Source organism: Neovison vison, chromosome 3, assembly GCF_020171115.1.
Source record: "Neovison vison isolate M4711 chromosome 3, ASM_NN_V1, whole genome shotgun sequence".
Lineage (NCBI taxonomy): Eukaryota > Metazoa > Chordata > Mammalia > Carnivora > Mustelidae > Neogale > Neogale vison.
In genome coordinates, this window is record NC_058093.1 from 158,684,573 (window position 1) to 158,702,969 (window position 18,397).

The 18,397-nt window shown below is 49.5% G+C and overlaps 1 protein-coding gene across 50 annotated transcripts in view; it reads left to right on the forward strand.

Annotated features, from left to right (window-relative positions):
* The first annotated feature begins 481 nt into the window (after positions 1-481).
* Positions 482-18,397, forward strand: part of CELF4 (CUGBP Elav-like family member 4) — a 288,774-nt gene continuing 270,858 nt past the window's right edge. For all 50 annotated transcript variants that reach the window (XM_044243075.1, XM_044243084.1, XM_044243083.1 and 47 more), the window contains exon 1: positions 482-918. In XM_044243075.1, coding sequence (XP_044099010.1) covers positions 633-918 — 286 coding nt within the window. In that variant the 5' untranslated portion in view covers positions 482-632. The remainder of the gene's footprint in view (positions 919-18,397) is intronic.

Below are 18,397 nucleotides of genomic sequence, written 5' to 3' on the forward strand. Positions count from 1 at the left end.
GCCGCCCCACGCCGTCCTGCTCCTGGCCGCCGCCCGCCGCCGCGCGGGAGCCCCCCCCTTCGTCTCGCCCTCTCCCGGCCCAGTGCCCCCCTCCTCCGCGCGCGCTCACTCGCCTCCCCCACCCCTGGTCTGACTGGGAACTTGAACCGGTCCAGCCTGTTTAAACGGAAAGGACAGAGATCCTGTCTGTTCAATATATTTAAAAAAAAAAAAAAAAAAAAGAAAGAAAGAAAGAAAGAAAAGAAAAGAAAAGAAAAAAGAAAGAAAAGGGGGGGGGAAGAAAAGAGAGAAAAGGGGGGAAAAAAGAAAAAAAGGAAAGGGGGGGAAAAAAAGAAAAAAATCAGATCAGGCCGAAAAAGAGAGAGAGAGAAAGAGAGAGGGAGAGAGAGAGGAGAGAGGGAGGGAGAGAGAGAGCGGGGAGAGGAGAGAGAGAGCGCGAGCGCGAGCGAGCGAGAGAAGAGAGGAGAAAGAGAGAGAGCAGAGAGCGAGAGGAGAGCGAGGTGTAGAGAAACCGAGGGGGAGAGAACCCGAGTGTGTGTATGCGTGTGCGTGTGTGAGCGCGAGCGAGCTTGCGAGGGAGAAGAGCGAGAGAGTGCGAGCGAGAAAGAATAAAAGGAAAGAAGATTTTCTCTATGTATATAAAGATGGCCACGTTAGCAAACGGACAGGCTGACAACGCGAGCCTCAGTACCAACGGGCTCGGCAGCAGCCCGGGCAGCGCCGGGCACATGAACGGATTAAGCCACAGCCCGGGGAACCCGTCGACCATTCCCATGAAGGACCACGATGCCATCAAGCTGTTCATTGGGCAGATCCCCCGCAACCTGGATGAGAAGGACCTCAAGCCCCTCTTCGAGGAGTTCGGCAAGATCTACGAGCTTACGGTTCTGAAGGACAGGTTCACAGGCATGCACAAAGGTGAGTGCACATTTCCCTCCCAACTTTGCCGGGGAGAAGGAGCGGGCGGGCCGGCCAGCCGGCCGGCGACGGACGAGCGGGAGACGGCGCGAGAGGGAGCCTCGGGCGGACGCCGAGGAGGGAGGCGCTCGGGCAGCAGAGACCAGGACTGGGGTGCGTGGGGAGCTGTTCGCTGGGGCAAAGCTGGGTTTTGGGCGAGGAGCTGATAGAAGCGGTGCGGTGGGGAGAGCAGCGAAAGCAGAATATGGAGAGAAAGAGAGAGAGGATCGAGGGGAAACGGGGCTTGGATTTTGGGGCGCAGCGACTTGAAAGATTGGGACGGGGACCGCTGCACCGGCCAAGCCCGGGACGCTGAGCAGACTGGCGGACGCTCAGCGGGCCAGGGACCGAGGGTGCTGTCCATCGCCGTGGTGCTGAAAATATTAAGAGGAGATAATCTCCTCCTTCTCCGCTCGGGGCCAGAGTAGCAGGAGTGCAGCCGTCTAAAAAGAAGAGAGGTGACAAATTCAGAGAGATATTTTTATTTTGCTATCAATTTAACAGTAAACTCTCCCTGTCGAGCTATGTGCCTCAATAATCCGGTTGTGGTGTGAGTGGTGGGGGAGGGGGTGTTTGATGTTTGAAGGAAGGAGGGACAAAACCTAAGGCAAGATTTAGCAAGGAACCAGCCATCCCCTGGGTGGAGTGGGGGGGTCGGGGAAGCCTGAATGATGATCCCCTTCCCAGGAAAGCGGAGCTTTTGGGGAAAAAAATCTGTGTGTGCAAGATATGCCTTTTGAAGGGTGTAGCCTAAATTATCCCAAACTCACCATGCAGAGAGGTTTATAGTACATTATTGCTCTCCCTTGAAGCAATCATTGCTAGTGAGTGCTTGGGGGAGGGGGACACAGAATAATCAAAGAATTAAAACCCAGCAACTTTTTAGGAAAGTGGTCATGAGAATTGTCTGCAGCCTGCCTGTTTTCTCCTTGTTTTATTATCTTTAAGGCAGATCCCCAAACGTGTTCAGTTGTAGAACGTGTGTGGGTGGCTGGTGGGTGACGAAATTAGCCCAGTGCTCCGCTCCCTAACAGTAATGTATAGGATGTGCAGTGGGGATTAATCCAGGCTGGAGCTGTGTGGGCAAGTTAAATGCTTTCTGAGAGAGATTGATCGTCAGGCAGGGAAGGAGCACCGGGCTAAGGAAGTTGTAAGGGATGTGTATGGACGTTCTGTTTTTAATAAACAGTAGTGTGGAGAGCCACTGAAGATGCTGTGTTAGAGCTGGTGGTTTTAAAGATGAAAACACACACACGCACACGCACACCCACCCACACAGAGAGAGCAGCCTCATCCGTGGCCACAAATGGGCTATGAACAGAGCTGATCCTCCAGCACATTAGGTGCAGAGCGCAGAGCTGTCTGGCTCTCTGAGCAGCAGTGGTTTTCACTATCACAACCTCCCTCCCTCCTCCAGCCCTCCCTTCATCCGAATACTAAGCAGAGCTCCAAACTCTTCATAGTTGGAGTCCCAGAGAGCAGTTTTTATTGGCTTTAGCATCTTCCAGCTTGCCTGCTGAGGAGTAAATCTTAAAGTTAATGGCATGTTGAATAGCACAGAAACACAGCAGAATGGAAATATACTGGGATTGTTGGGGTGGGGTGAAGGTGGGGGGTGTAATGGAGAGACAAACCAACCTTTCTCCAATATGGAGAAAATGTCTGATCAGAAGAGAAACTGGAAAGGTGAAATGGGGAGGCAGTCTTTGAAATAACATTTGTTTCCATTTTTCACCCTCCCTCTCAAGTCAACCATATCTTTGTAGTTTTTCCCTTTCCAATCAAGCTCCCTAGAAGCTAATCAAGGTTTGTATCAAAGCTTTGTCATTCTAATATGTCCCTAGATTTAAAAATAGTAATAGTGAAAATTTAAAGAGCATAAATAAGGAAATCCTTTGCCCATCTTAATCATCAGTTCTTGTGGTGATTTAAAATTTTAAAGTTTAAAAAAAAATCAGAACCCATCAGAGGCAAAAGACAGTTGTGAAGAACTGAGCTTCTTAAGAGATCCGGGTTTGGAGCACTTTATTCACTTCTTTATTTCAAATGAAGATAAACTTTAACAGTATTCCTTGTTTCTTTCACAATCCCTTGCTGGTATCATCACTGTTTTTGTTGCTCTTTGGACTCCCTTGCATTATAGCAAAGAAGTAGAATTATCATGATTTGCATCAGGAAGCTAGAGAAGGATATGTTATAGTTATTTCATATGTTTCATACATATACATACACATATCTGGCCAGGATTCCTAGAACAAGCAAAACTTCATTTTCTAAATAATTCTTCCCCTAAACTGGCTCAGTCAGTGGCAGGCAGGCCCGTTGGCTCCAGCGTGCTGGGTGTTTCGTTGTCGCAGCTCATCCTTCAGAGCCTGAGCATATATATTTTTCCCTATGAAACTTCCTGCCTCTATAACCCTCGGATTTTTATAGGCAAGGTTGGGCCACAATGTCTCTTAACGGTGCCTGGAAGCTCCAGGAGACCTGAATAAATGAGACAGTCTCTAAGGTCTGGTTTATTTAGTCCTAGAAGAGTTTGAACTCCTCTTTCAGAGATACAGCTTGATTTATTAGCTAATCCTGATAAAATAAGCCTCCGGCCACCTTAAAAAATTACTCGCTTGCCATTGGTGATTAATTACTGTTAAGTCAAAAAGCATGATGAGGCTTGAAGAATGAGGTTTGCATTTAGCTTTTAGATTTTCCCCAACTCTAAATTGACAACATGAAGCTAGGGGTAGAAACATGCCTTTGTTGAGCCTTGTTTCAGGGCATGTTTGTGGCTCTTTCTTTCCCTTTCTTGAATTTATAACTTCTAATGAATCTTACTGGAATAAAATTGAGAGACATGACAGGATACTGGCCTCCAGTGTGGAAGGCATCTGCATGATATTGGCAAAAGAAGAAAAAAGAAAGAAAGAAAAGAAAAGAAAACAGAAAAAGAAAGAAAGAAAAAGACAGAAAGAGAAGAAGTGGAAAGAAGAAAAAATAAGTAAAAATTAAATAAAATGCATGAGATTTCAGGTGGCTATCCATTTGTTGGCCACCTGCCATTTCAGGTAACTAAAGGAGGAAGGAGTTCTAAGGGTTAATGGAATACCTGCCATGCGTAGAGTGAACCTTAAAAGGCAATTACTCCAGTCAAATTGGGAGTCTGGAGGAGGGAGTGGGTGGGTGTTGTGGAGCAAACCCAGCCGTAGCAGAGAAAGGCTGTTGGGCTGGGGAGGCAGCAAATAGCAGTTGTGGACTGGGGTAATTACTGTAAAGGTAAATTCACCCCCTGGAGACCAGAAAGCACTTGGGCGGGGGTGGGGGAGATCTGGGTGTTAGGCAGAGAGAGAAAGGAAGAAAAAAGGCCCAGAATTACAATTCAAAGAAATAACACCCAACGAAGAAAACCCAGTTTAATGCAGACTCTCCCGGCTAACTCTGGAGTCTTCTTTTCTCCCCCCATTAGAAGCACTTTGAGAAAGATTGTTTTTTTCCAGGTTCCAAAGAGAAAGACATTGTACTATTGATTAAAGAGGAGAGAGGCAAGCTCCCTGGGTAGCAGCAGAAGTGAGCTGAGGACCAGTTTTGCCCCTTCCTATAGAATTTTTCTCCCTTGGGGAAAGGAAGAGGTCACCCACTAGTGGAATTCTTTCCTTCTCTCCCTTTACATTTATTTCTCTTTTCTTCTTTTTATGTCCTGGAGAACAAACAGAAGCAGTGTCTGAAAATGCATACATACACATACCCATGCCTGCTAACACACACACACACACACACACACAGTCGGTGGATCACACATGAACAAGCCAGCAATCCATTCATAACTTTGGTCTTGTCTAGCAGGATAGGAGGCAGCAAAGACTGAGTTACTGGGAGACATAAAGAGTAGTGCTCTCTGGATAGCCATATTATAATGCATTATCTTTGAAGTCATTTAAGTCCAATTTAAGTGGTATTTAGTATAATATTTATGAATTAATGTAATCTAAACATAGGGCTGTCCCCAAAGGTTTAAACAGCCTTTACTACTGATGTGTGCTTATTCCGGGAGCCTGCAATGCATTTTAATCTAAACAGCCAAGCCCATATCACAGTCCCTCTTGTTAACCAGTCAGAACAGATCTGTGCCTGGGTAACCACTCTGCATTGATATCTTCCCCCACTGCATAGAGGAAAATCGAGTTCTCCCAACCCAGGAGCCACAGCTGCAGGGACTTCAGCCCCTTATACTTCCACACTACATCCAGAGGGAGGGTGGGGACAGAGTAATGGAACCTTCTGTGGGTTGAACTCTGGAGAGTATATCATTTGAAAATAGACTCATCACCAGATACACAACCTCTCATTTCAATGGTAGCTGAGTAAAATATGCATGAAGCCCCTGGATTTGGTGTGTAGTTGGGAGAAAGAGAAATGGCAAGTGTTATGATTGTCTTGTTGATTCTTGACCAGTATCATAAAATTGTGCCTTGTATTTTCATGTAAGGTATGGTAGTTCTCAGAACACCGAGTTTTTATCGCTTGACTTTAGCCGAGAGGGCTCTTGGTTTTTTTTCCTTAGATAGGTGAATTAAAGCCAGTGAGGCTCTATCTGATTTCTGTTTTCAAATGAGTCTAAGAGACGGTGAATCTGGAAGGGTCAACATGGGCATCAGCTCAATTAAGGTGAACTTTAAAAAAAATTTACTTTGAAAAATAAAAATTCAGGCTTTCCTGGGAAAGACACTGGTAGAATGGTTGGGCAGACACCTGCAGTTTTTAAAAAGAAAGATTTGCCTTGTGAGAAAAAGATACGAAAAACATGGGGAAAATAACATTAAAAACAATACAAATTGCGGTGGAAAAAATAAGCACTAATGATCATCAGAAAACTAATGTAAACCAAAGCCACAGCTCCCATAGAAGACTTTCAAGCCCCAGATGTTTGTAAGTATTCTATTTAGGAGCAAAGAAAGAACAATATTGGGAAAGAATTGATTTATTGAAGAGACTGGTGGTTATTTGCTGCTTGTACGTAATTTCGTTTACCTTTTAAAGAGACTCCCTCGGAATCAACACACAGATAAATTAATCTGCACATGTGCCGTCAACGCATCCATGTGCAAGCATGACTGAGCGCATCCCACACATATGGGAACCAGGGCTGGCCTAGATTTCACTGCAATTCAACAGGGAGATGTTAACACTCCTTTCCCCCTCAGCTTTAATGGGAATTCTAGATTGGGTTGAAAGAACCCCCTTGGCATACTTTCATTCTCTCCACCTGCTCCAGTTGGCTGGATGTTTGTGGCTTCTCAAACACAAAACAAAATAAAACAAAAAGAAAGGCTTTTCTTAAGTAAAGTCACAGCTTGGGGGAAAAAAAAAAAAAACACAAAGGAACAGTTACCAAAAAACGTATGTCATAGATATGTGCCCCATAATGCAGGCATATTGTAAAGTTGTCAGAGTGCTTTCAAAGAGCTGGTTTCCAGGGGGCACTTTTGACATCCAGTGACCATGCCACACTCCAGGAATCGGAGCACAGACATCTCTCTCGCTGTTATTAACATGATCACCCTCATTATTATAATTCATAGACCAGGATAAGAGAGGGGCTTCTAAGTGATGCCTGAGAAAATACCCAAGACACCACATCCTTCACTGAGAAAAGAGCTGGTCTCACTCACCTCAGATGGTTTTGGGGGAAACACTACACAGCTCACACATCATCTGAAGGTGGCCTGTTTCTGAACTGACCCAGGAAAGATCTCCTCGAAGGGGACTTGGAGAGGGCAGGCCGTAGAAGAGGAAATGGAACAGAAAGTGAGGCCCCAAGTCATAGGCAGAACAAAAGGAAAACTGAAAGTTGTAGGGCCCACATGCCAGCCGGAAGCTGGGAGTGCTGGTTGCCAGCAGCCGAAGCGCAGCGTTTCTGAACTTGGAAGGGAAATCCCATGTGACATGCAGAGAGAAGCGCTAGAGAGTGTGAAACTCTGTGTGTGTCTGCGGGTCCTGGAGGATGGGGGGGGGAGGGAAGATACCGCAGCCTGTGTGGGTGTTGGTGTGAGCCTGTGTGTGTGAACTTCTGTTTGTATGTGAGTTTGTGTGTCCAGGGAAGAGATAATAAATGCAAATGGCACGGGAACGATGTTAGGGGTAGTTTTCATCTGGTGAGGCAGTATGCACGACCAGGGAGATGGTTGATGGGGAAAAGGAAAGAATGTGGGAAGGATGACACTGTCCTTGTGATTACGTCCGTGCTCCACCTAAGAACTCAGAGGTTGGATTTGTCAATGATCTAAGTTCCAGTGTGAAGGTGTGCTCTTGCGTATCTGCCTGATATCTCCACCCAAAGGACCAGTTTTAAAAAGGTTCCATCTCCCCCCACTCATCGCCCTTCAGATGTTTGCCTGCTTCAGCTCACCTATTGACTCATTTTAGAAATGACCTTCCATCTGGAAGCTGAGTGGCCGGCACAGAACCTGGCTCTCTGCAAAGATAAATCCCTCCACCCACTGCATTTCCTACCCCACCCGTTGCCCCTTGGCATCCCAGCCTGACTTTTCTCTTGTGATGTTTACATACACACACACACACACACACACACACACACACTCACGACTTGACCAAGTCAGTCAAGCTGGCCCCTCCAAGCAGAGTGCTGCATTTTACCTCCAGGCAAGGAGGGGGTGGCAGGGACCAGGATGCCCCCCTTTTGGTCTCTCCACAAGAGAAGCACATTCATTCCCTCTGCTTTTGCCTTTTTAAATTCACAAGAATCACAAAAAGCAACTAATCTTAGCCAAATAGCTTAAGGCAAGGGAACAGAGCCCCCAAATTAGTTGTGACCCTTTTATCATCAGCCTTCATCTCCCCCTTTTCCTTCTCCTATTTGCCATTAAGACACCATCAAAAATCGCAAGGTGGAGCCTACAGAGAAAGATCCACATTCCACTTGGCAACATAGGGTGCAGTTAGAAATGCCAGGACAAAAAGACAATGATAAGGGTAGAAAGGATGACAGAGGAATTCCCAGAGTTGCTGTGTTTGTCCTGGGGGCTTCCTTGTCTCCACACATCCCTGTCCCAGTGATTCCTGGATGGGTGTAAAGCCTCAACCTCAGCCTTGCCCTCAGGAACCAACTAGGAAGCCAGGTGGGCAGCCCCAGGGTCACGGTCCTCCTTTCCAAGTCCCTTTGGAAAGAGAAGGGGATGTTTTCGGGACCATATGCTCAGAGGCATTCTCCCCTTCGACTTGCTCCGTATTTGGTTTCTCTTATCCTCCCTTGTATCTCCCCTACAGCACAAGCTGACCAATGCTCCGAAACAGAGCGATTCCCAGCAGCTGAGCTCAGGAACAAATCCTACGTGGCCATCTGCGAGATGTAAATAAATGGGTGTCCTCATGGAGACAGACGTAGTTCTGGTTCTGTGGGGACAGAACAGCCAAAAATATTGATCAAAGCTCAGGAAAAAAAATTGATAATGAGCTGGCCTCCAACAAGAGTTTAATTGACAGAGACTTCCGAAGGCCGGCTCTGGACAGCGCATAAACTGACCGCAATGTTACTTTATTGCAATACACTCTGCTTTAATTAATTATCACCTTTGTTAAAAGCGGCTCCAGATCAAAGGTTTCTAGATACTTAACAGATCTTACTAACAAAGCCCCCCCTGCATTAGGCTATCCCCCGGCTCTCCAGTGAGGCAAGTGAGTTTATTTCCCATTTTCTTCCTTCTTAGCTGTTGGCTTCTTCCTCTTTGTTAAAGATAAATGGTTCCAGCTGCACAGCCTCCCTGTCCTAGGACAGGGATTTTGAGGGGTGTTGTCTGCAGAAGCGAGGGGCTGTTATTTCTAAAATTATACAACTAGGACTAGATACACCTTCGAGTCTCTGTGGCTGAAATAGGGGGTGTCAACAGAGGAGAAGAGAATTCACAGAAATGCAAAAGGTGTGTGTGCGTGCACACGCGTGCACACGCACAAGCAACGGCGTGCGCATCCACATAAATATTATGGGATCGATGCGTTTCACATCCGCTGCTCACACCTCTTAACTTCTCCCTCCTGTCTCTTGAGCACCTGTGCTACTGTCATATTTCACTCTGAGAAATGCTCGCAGCTGAAGCGTGCATAGATGATGCTGTATCGAACCAAAGCCATTGTTTGGATTCGGTTGTGGAGTCCGGGCGCCCGTTGAAGGATTATCCTTGCCTGGGGTAGATGGTGCCTAAAGAATTCGCTTCTCAAGATAGGACAGGAACCTCACTCTCCAGAGTCCCCAAAACCTACAAACTGACAGGTGACTTACTTGAAAGCAACCCTTGGAGTCATTCTAGGCAAATTTGAATGCCATACGTGGCTGTTTGTTCATTATTCTAATTTAATGATGCAGTCACACCTAATTAATCCATGTCTGGTTTATTCATACACTATGTCTGAGGATCCAAAAGATTTCTCTAGCTAGCCGGCTTCCCTTTACAGGGGCAAGTGAGGGCCTCCCCTGACAAGTGAGCCTGTCTGGGACCAAACAGGAGCCGATCCCTGTCGCCTGACTTGATAGAGGCGCTGTCCCTGACACCCCTGTCCACGCAGGTGGCAGGAACAGCAGCCACGCACAGACGCCACAATGAGATTGGACACCACATCTCATTGGTGATGAGATCAGGTGCCCATCCTGACACACACGGGCACGCAAAGTGTGCATTCTACCATGGACCCCTTCTCAGAAGTACTGCCCCCCACCCCCGTGGCACACAATAAATAACCCAGCGTGCCAGGCAGTCCTCTGATCAGGAGTTTCGGATGTAGAGGGTAGAGAAGCCGAGTCAAGCTCCTCTCTCCGCCCTTAAGAAAGTGGAGCCCGAGCCGTTGGGGCCACTGGCCAGAGAGAGAGACTGAGGCTGGAGGCTGCATGAGCCCAGAGTCAAGCCTGTAGCGTGACCTGAAGCACACATCCCTGTGGCAGGTTCTGGCCAGCCTGCTGCCAGCGAGTGGGGCCTCTTGCCTGAAAGGTACATGGAGAGAACGAGGCATCAACCTAATAATATCCTTATAAAGCCAAACCTCCTGCGCAAGTCCTAGGAGACAAGAGGCATCCAAAGATCAAACACTACATCACAGTGTATTTGTAGGAACTCTCTGATTCTGCTACCTCCCTATAATGCTCTAATTGACTATTTGATCAGCTCTAAAAGGGCCAGTGCTCAAGACAGACTCTCTCTCTATCTCTCTCACACACACACACATTCATATGTGCAATTGCGGGCATGCTCACGTACGTGTATACTCGCACACGTACGTACACTCCCCACACGGGCACCTGCTTGCAGACTTTTCTTGCACACACTGTCGTACGCACAGCAGCTCACCTAACAAGGGGAGATTCTCACAGGAGATGCTTGAAGGTGAGTGAGAAGCACATACCTAAGATTGTCCATGCCCTTCCAGTAATGGGCTTATCAATAGCTCTTAAAGAAATGTGACAGCCAGCCCAGAGTGATTCAGTTGTGTGGACAAAGGTCAGCATATAGATATCCATTATTAATAATATCAATATCTTGGTTGACCAAGATAACCAGAAACTGTATCATGTCGCTGCTGATGGGTGAGGCTGGGAGGGCTCCATGGCAGCAGCAGGAAATTATACCCATGTAAAATTAATCATATTGACTGGTTCTAAGAATATACGGAGAGGCGAGGATGTTGGTAGTGTTTGCCATGGTGGGAGAAGGGGACCTTATTCCCAGAGGCTTCGTGGTCTTAAACTCCTGGAAGGAGCCCAGAGGGAATGGAGGCGTCCCCGGGTGACCGAGGAGAGAACACTCTCCCTCATCCGGCCTCTGCTTTCCCGCGGGGTGAGGCAGAGGAGAGGTGTTCTCTGAACAGGAAAAGAAAGAAATAGGATCCCCTAACCATTATCCACCCAACATATCCATATCTTTCTGTCAAATCAATACTTGGCTTTGTCTCACCAGAGAAGGCACAGAGAGCATCCTTGCGCCCGCTGTGTGAAGAGCTCCATCTCCAAGGGGTGTCATGAACCTGAAGTAACATCCCGAGTTATGGGTGGGATACTGGCCCCGGGAGAGGCCCGTGTATACTCCTCAACTTAGAGGTCCCAGGAAGAAAGGCACCTGATCAAATCAGTCACCATGATGGTGTTCTTGGGACCAGCAGAGCTAGGGGCTCAGAGTCTGGCCGGGTCTGGAATATTCTGGACTTTGGACAGCCATTGCTCGTGGAGGCTCACCTCCTGTCACAGTGAGTAGGAAGGAAAGGGAAGGCCGCTGTGTCCTTGGCCTTGGAATTCCCTTCAGGCCTGCCCCTGACCCCTTCCTCCCTTGTCTGCCAGAGTCCCAGCTCACGATGTTCATGACCGTCCTTGGCAGCCCTGAGTATCTGGAAGGGAGGAGAGGAAAGGAGAGACTCCCAGTGGCTAGGGGTTCATCAGAGAGGAAGAAAGGGAATAGGGTTGGTGAGAAAAGCCCACTGAATCTTTGGATCATTTCTTGTCTCTGTTCCCAGAGCCTGTGGAGCCAGCTGAAAGGGAGCCTGCCATAGCGGCCAGGTCCCATGGTTGGTGACTGATCATAGGAGATGGACCTTGAACGTGCAAGGGAGAGAGCTGCGATTGTAGAGGGTGACAAGTGGTACCCATGGCTGGAATGGGAAATGGAGGTTCTGAGGGCTGGATGCACCCCTTCCCGTAGGGAACATCTGGGCCTCAGCCAACAGGCCACATCTGCCTCCCCTCCCCCAGCTGCACACACACTCAGAGTTCTGCCCCTGAGCTTATACCCAGCCCTCCGACAAAGCACCTTGGCCAGACTCTGCGCTCCCTCCCGAGTGCTAGTGGCCCAGCCCTCCTAGCAGAGACACAGCCCCCAGATCACTTGGAACAGCCCCAGGATGTCCGGACTTGCTCCCAAACCAGCCCAGACTTGGGGCAGCCACAGAGGGCCCGCAGGGAGCATGGATGGGTCTGGGCACCAAGGTCGTCCTCCATCCCCAGGGCCCCATCCCCCTCCCAGACCCAAGACCCGGATCTAAGGATCTCTTGGAGAACAGCAGAGATCCCAGAAGCCAGGCCCCTCCTCTAGACCCTTCCCCTACCTACTACGGGTGTGTGCGGAAATGCTCCCCTCTCCGCCAGCGGTCGCCTGCCATCTGACGGTGAGAGGAAGAACTTCCTGCTCTCCCGCGCGGGGCCCCTGACAAGGAAGGCGCTCCCGTCACTGTCAGACTCGCCTTGGAGGAGCTGCAGAGCAGACCGCTCTCTCTAGCCGCTCTCCTTACAGCTCCCAGGGTCATGGTGAGCCTCTTCTCTTATGCAGGGGAGCCCTCTGCTCCTGGGGGAGGCACAGGACCCTGGGCCAGACCCCTCACTGGACCCAAGCTGGGGCAGCAGCAAAATAGAGCCACACAAAACAAGAGAGGAGAATCAGAAAACCCAGCAAGTATTGTAGTTCCAATGGGAATGTGTGTTTTGTTCCATTTCTAAAATGAATAATTAGTTTACAGTGTAACGTGGGTTTTCCTCTTAGTTCTGTATGTTGGGCACTAGAATCTTTTCCACACTTAGGACCTGTAACGAGTCTGAATCCAAACTGCTATATCCCTCAACGTTTGCAAATGCCCCCCACAGGACACAAACACATATGCGCGCGCACACACGCACACACGCAGGCGTACACACTCAACGCTGTGCCTGATGAAACAGATCTGGGGGCAGGACTGATTCCCTAGGGGTCAATGGCACACGGACCGTCCAGGTCCAACGGAGGCAGGGACCTCAGTCACATTAGTCATGAGAGTGAGGGAGAAGAGCACAGAGGTACTGACTTACGTTCATGCTTCATTTTTGTCCCAATTTTTAAAAAGTCTTTTTGTTGACAAATAAGACCTTCTTTATGGTCATCTTAATTATTTCAATAAGTAAATTGTTAGATATATTTTAGTTTTTAAAGATTTGTTTGTTTATTTTAGAGAGAGAGTGGCGGGAGGGGCAGAGGGAGAGAAACTCCAAGCAGAATCCCCGCCAAGCACAGAGCCCAAGGTGGGGCTTGATCTCAGGACCCATGAGGTCATGACGCAAGCCGAAGTCATGAGTTTGACGCTTAGCCAACCAAGCCCCCAGGTGCCCCTAAACTGTTTATTTCAGAGTCAATTCTGTTGCCATTTGTGTTGAACAAGTTTGAAAATCCACTGGAATAAGGAGAAAAGGGTGAGTTCCGGGACAGGGCTTATTGTGTCCCTAGAGAGAGGAGGAGGGCACAAATTACAGGGCAGTGTCTCAGTGTGGGGAGAGCACACCCTTAGACTTTAATAAATGGCCACTTGGCAGATGTGGTTGCAATGACAGACACCAGAGAGGGGACGGGAGCAGGCAGGAGCAGCTGAGTGAGCTCCACCCAAGGTGCTGGAGCCAGGGGGCAGCTAGACTCCTGTCTCTTTGGTGTGAAACCCCTATCTGCCCCTCACACTGTCCCTAAGGCCCTAGTTTGTTTCTCTCTAGTTTCTCTGCAAAACATTCATTAACTCTGAATGTTCTGAACTGTCTCAGTTCAGCCGATGCTTAAGAGTCTGGCCCAGAGCAGCGACCACATAGCAGGGAGAAGAGGGTCCCTGAGGCCAGCGGAGGCAAGAGGAGGAGCCAGGTGAAGCAAGAGCAAGGGCACCGTTGCCCCAACTGCAGCTGACCTCTGTGACACCCCCAGGCATCTCCCCATGGAGCAGAGGCAGGCTTCTGCAAAGTGGAGAGTGTATAAGGCATTTCAGTCTGGAGGGGGAGACAGGCCATGACCCTCACTGGGAAGCCCTGGGTCCCATGGGGCAGACGCAGGCCTCCCTCAAGGAGGCATAGATTCATGCACCACACAGAGGGTCTGGAAGTCTCTCCTTGGAGCATGGGGACCCACCCTCCCCAGCACCAAATAACTGGATAGGACAGAGAGCAGCAAACACACAAATACAGAGCTACCAAGTGCATAGACCCTATATGACAAAGGAAGGAAATCCCCCAAAAGTAGTAATCAGATAGGAGTACAGGCTTCCTGCCCACGGGAGCTTGGTCCTGGACGCCCAAGTAGTGCGAGGTGGCAGCAGTCGAGGCTGGCACACGGGAAAGAGACAGAGCAGGGAGGCTGGGTGCCTGACGGGCCCCATCGCCTTGTTTCGTCTTGTCATTACATTTTGGTTCTGTCCCGCGGCAGTGACATCTCCTTCTCAGGCTAGTGGACAAAGGACTTTCTCACTTTGAATAAAATTGGGACCCACCACCCGTCCGGCTGAGGGAGAAGCAGTGGGGATCGGAACTAGATGACGAGGCTCCAGTTCTGTCCCAGGAAGTGAGTGACACACACTGGACCGGCAAGGACCGGTCTACCCTGCCTTGGGGCTGCAGTGTCCTTCAGTTGTCCCAACTGCAGCCCACTTGGACTGAGAAATTACTCATGGAGTATTTAAACCTGTGGCCAGGTTCCCTGTCACCAAGGCAGACATCCAGACTGTCCCCAAAGGCTCACTCAGCGGAATGTCCCGGAGATAAACTATGAGGTTCTGGAGGTTCAAATCCTCTCATGCCCTCCACCCTTCCTCTGTGCCCACTCGCCGCTCAGGGACGGCTGGGGGCAGCCAGGCTATGGGGGTGAAGCCAGGAAAGAGTGCTTTCCCAGGGTGACAATGGCCTTGCAGTTGGAGGCATCTTGTTAAATTCCAGGAAGAACTGCTCCCAGTGTGGGCAAGGGTGCCAGGGCTCCTGGACAGCCCATTTACGGCAGGGGGACAATTAAGGTGCCTCACCGTCACCAGGCGAGAAAGCCAGCCCAGAGGAGCAGGAATGAAGAGGTGACCTTTGGGGCCCCCGAACAGGAGTGTTGTAGCCGTCTTTATAGGAGAGGCAACCTTTCCTCTTTTGGCCTTCCACAGACCTTGAGTACTGGCACCTTCCTGACCCAGGGGGGTCTCAGAGGGTGAGCAGAACCAGACTCTCTCACGGAGCCGGAGTAACTGCACCACTCCATTCCTGGCAGGGGATGGGAACCTCCCCCACTCTCCCCCGGTCAAACCACTCTCCCCCCCACCCCCAGCTTCCCCCGGGGCCACATACCCCAAGCCCCAGTGCTCCCAAGCCTCCCCGCCTTCCTGAGACAATGGCCCCCAACCCAGGGTGACCTCCTTTTCCCAGCCTTTCAAAGTCCTGCCCCCTGCTGATCTGACAAATCAAACTGGGCAGATATGTCCCTGGCGGCTAATGGACATTAATGTGTTACCATCTCTGGTGACATGTGCCTCATACAGGGACATTTTAGAGCCCGGGCTGTAACCGTAAGAAACCTCTCTAATGGGGGAATCTGGACACAGGCCAGGCTAGAGGAAGCCACTGTGAGGCTGGGCGGCCCCTGGCTACTTTTAAGGGCACGGGTCTGCCTGGCCTAAAGCTGCATCGCCCAGAACGCAGGATTCCTCCTCCCGCGCTGTGGGTCCAGGGGGACCCAGCTCATCCCCCAGCAGGAGGCTGCCTTGCCAAAGGTCTAATCAAATATTAAACATGGTCCGTAAACTTAAACCAGTGTCGTATCTGAGTGAGAGGTTCTCCCCGACAGCAGCCCAGCTCGGGGACGTTTCTAGCTAGCTTGGCCTGGGTGCCGGGGTGGAGGTATCATCATTCCTGCCCCCACAGAAGGCAGGAGAAAAGGAGACAGACGGGGACCATGGCAGGGAGTGAGGCTCGTGGCTTTCGTCCTCCTTCTGTTATTCATTTCCTCTGATTTTTATCTAATCTCTCCTGATTGTTCTGGTGAAACTTAATAGACAAAGTGAATTTTTATTACATCATCAATATAATCTCTAGCTAATCAGCAGACACGGGGGCCACCACAAGCTCTATAGCTCCTCATCTGGCTTCATAAATAGTGGGAGCAGTCACTGCCAAGCCAGACTCTCCTACCTTCCCCTGAGAGGGCTCTCTCCCTGCTACTCCCTTTCCCTGGACCTGTTCCTGGAACTTCTGCCTTCTTAGGGACCAACCTCCTACCCAGTGGGCCCCACTGCTGGCCCATGGAGATTGCTTCCCCCTTCCTATTTTTCATTTTCTCCCTCCCATCTCTAGTGGTTAAAATCACAAATCTAGGGCTGGTGTTTCAAATGCCAAAATAGCCTAATGTCAACTGATTCTGACGGTACTTTCCTCGGTGCTAGGAATATGATGTGTCGTAAGATATTATGTAATCCTATGGATCACAGTGCATACTATAAAACACATTATAGACCAAATTAAGTCGTATGTTACACTGTACCTGTGTAACCTAGGTACTAAGGTGTTTGGGGCATTTAAAGTCAAACCATGCATATTACATACTGTATCGTAGATGCTAAATTCTATCTTTCATTTCTATTAGAATATGCCTTCCATTTATATAGTATTTTAATCTGTGAAGTGCTTTCTTTTATATTACTACTTTTTATCCCTATTGCCACCAGGTAGAGTTGATACCTTCTTTATAAAGAAAAATGGAAAAGGGATCATGAGGGAAAATTACAATCTGGTCATATCCTGCCAGGATACAGCAGAGCAGCTTAGGCTCAGACCCAGTGCTGGCAAGCCAGGGAAGGGGGCAGAGGTAAACCAGGAGGGCAGAGGTCTGGCTGCAGACCAGCGAAGAAGGTTCCCGAGGCCTGGCCTGCTAGGCAGCCCCTGGCCAAAAGAACTGATTGGTTTGGGACCCTTCCCCCACACCCCTCCCCAATGTTAAATGTAAAGACGGAGTGTACCCCTTTCTGAGACATCACCTTGAAAGGCTGGGCCCGTTCAGTTGCATGAGACCATCTTCTTCCCTACTCTCCTGGGACCCAGACCACACTGCTCTACGGCGGTCTTGATTTCAGAAACCAGCAAACATCCCTTAGAGTCGAATCTTGTAAGTCCGTTGGGAGACAAGGCTGAGGAATCTGGCTTTGGGTGTCCACTCCATCGATTTTGGGTGGCGGGGAGAGAAATCTGCTTCTTGCAGGCAGATCAGAGCTGGCTCTAGGAACGACGAGCCACCCTTCACGGAGTCAGACCTGCAGTTTCCGTGCAAAGGGCTGATTCCACGTATCGACTCAGAGGGTGGCCTGCGTGTGTCTGAGGGTCGTGGGCAGGCTCCTCTGATTTGGGCCTGATAGCTCGAGAGAGGCTTCCCTTCTTACTCGGGCCCCAGGAAGCAGGAAGCATTTAGTACTCTGGACGCTGCCAGCCGTAGAGGTGGCCGGTGCCCCATGGATGCACCGCATCCGGGAGCCGGACACCTGCATCTCTGCCCCACTCTGCCGCCTCACTCCCAGTCTCTGCTTCCTCCTCTCTTAAATCACTGCAGGGGCACCTGTTCCACCTCTTAGGGTCATGTGGAGGGAATGAGCTGAGATGAGGGAAAATGTGGTGAAGAAGTTAAAATCTCTAGGGTCATTGTCATGTGTTAAGTGCCAGCACCCCTATTAGACCGCAGGGAGCTCTCACAGTCCTGCTGTCTTGGAAATAGGACGGCAGGATGACATCAGGGCTCAAGGATGGACAGGAGAGAGAACTGACCACGCGCCTACTACATGACACACACGGGGCTCTCGCTTATTTTATCTCACCGAATCCCTGTGACAAAACTGCGACAGAGATGTCAGTGTGCCCCTTTGAATGCCGAGGGAACGGAAGCTCTGAGGGCAGTAACTCGACCCTGGTTACACACTAGGGAACCGCCAAGACAAAACTTGCTCCCCAATTCCTTGTGTTTTCAAGCCCACCACATTTCCCTGATTGCATCTCCCTTTACAGATGTAAATAACGATCATCTCATGCATCTCCTTCCTTTCACAGATGGGGAAAGAGAAGCCGTGTGACATTATACGTGTGACATTATAGGCTAATGTTTTCTTAAAATTTCCTCACTGTCTTCTGCGGCTCCGAACACACACACACACACACACACACACGCTCATGCACACACGTAGACACATCAGAGATAACTGACACACCTTCATACAGATACACATCCACACACACAGAAAGACACACTCACAACTAAATACATAGGAACACACTCAAATATGAACATTCAGAGCAATGCATGCATAAGTACACACCCTCTCAAAAATACAACTAACACCAACGCGTGCTGTCACAGACACATCACATAGAAACACACTGACCCACACACACATGCACGCAGAGATACACGCGTGGACATACACACGTCTCACAGACCTGCATGCTCGCACACCACTCCGTAATGAGGCTTTGCTAACCAAAGACACAATTGAAGCCACAAAACCCTCACAGGAGAAGGAAAACCAGCTGATTTGGAGGAAGGAGGGATAGGGTCCTAGGCCAGAGGCCAAAAGTCCTCTCACTCCCACCTGTGTGGCCTAGGAACCCCATAAAGCCCAAGGCCAAATTCTCACTAGACATCCACAAATAAACAGAAGGCGTTTGCTG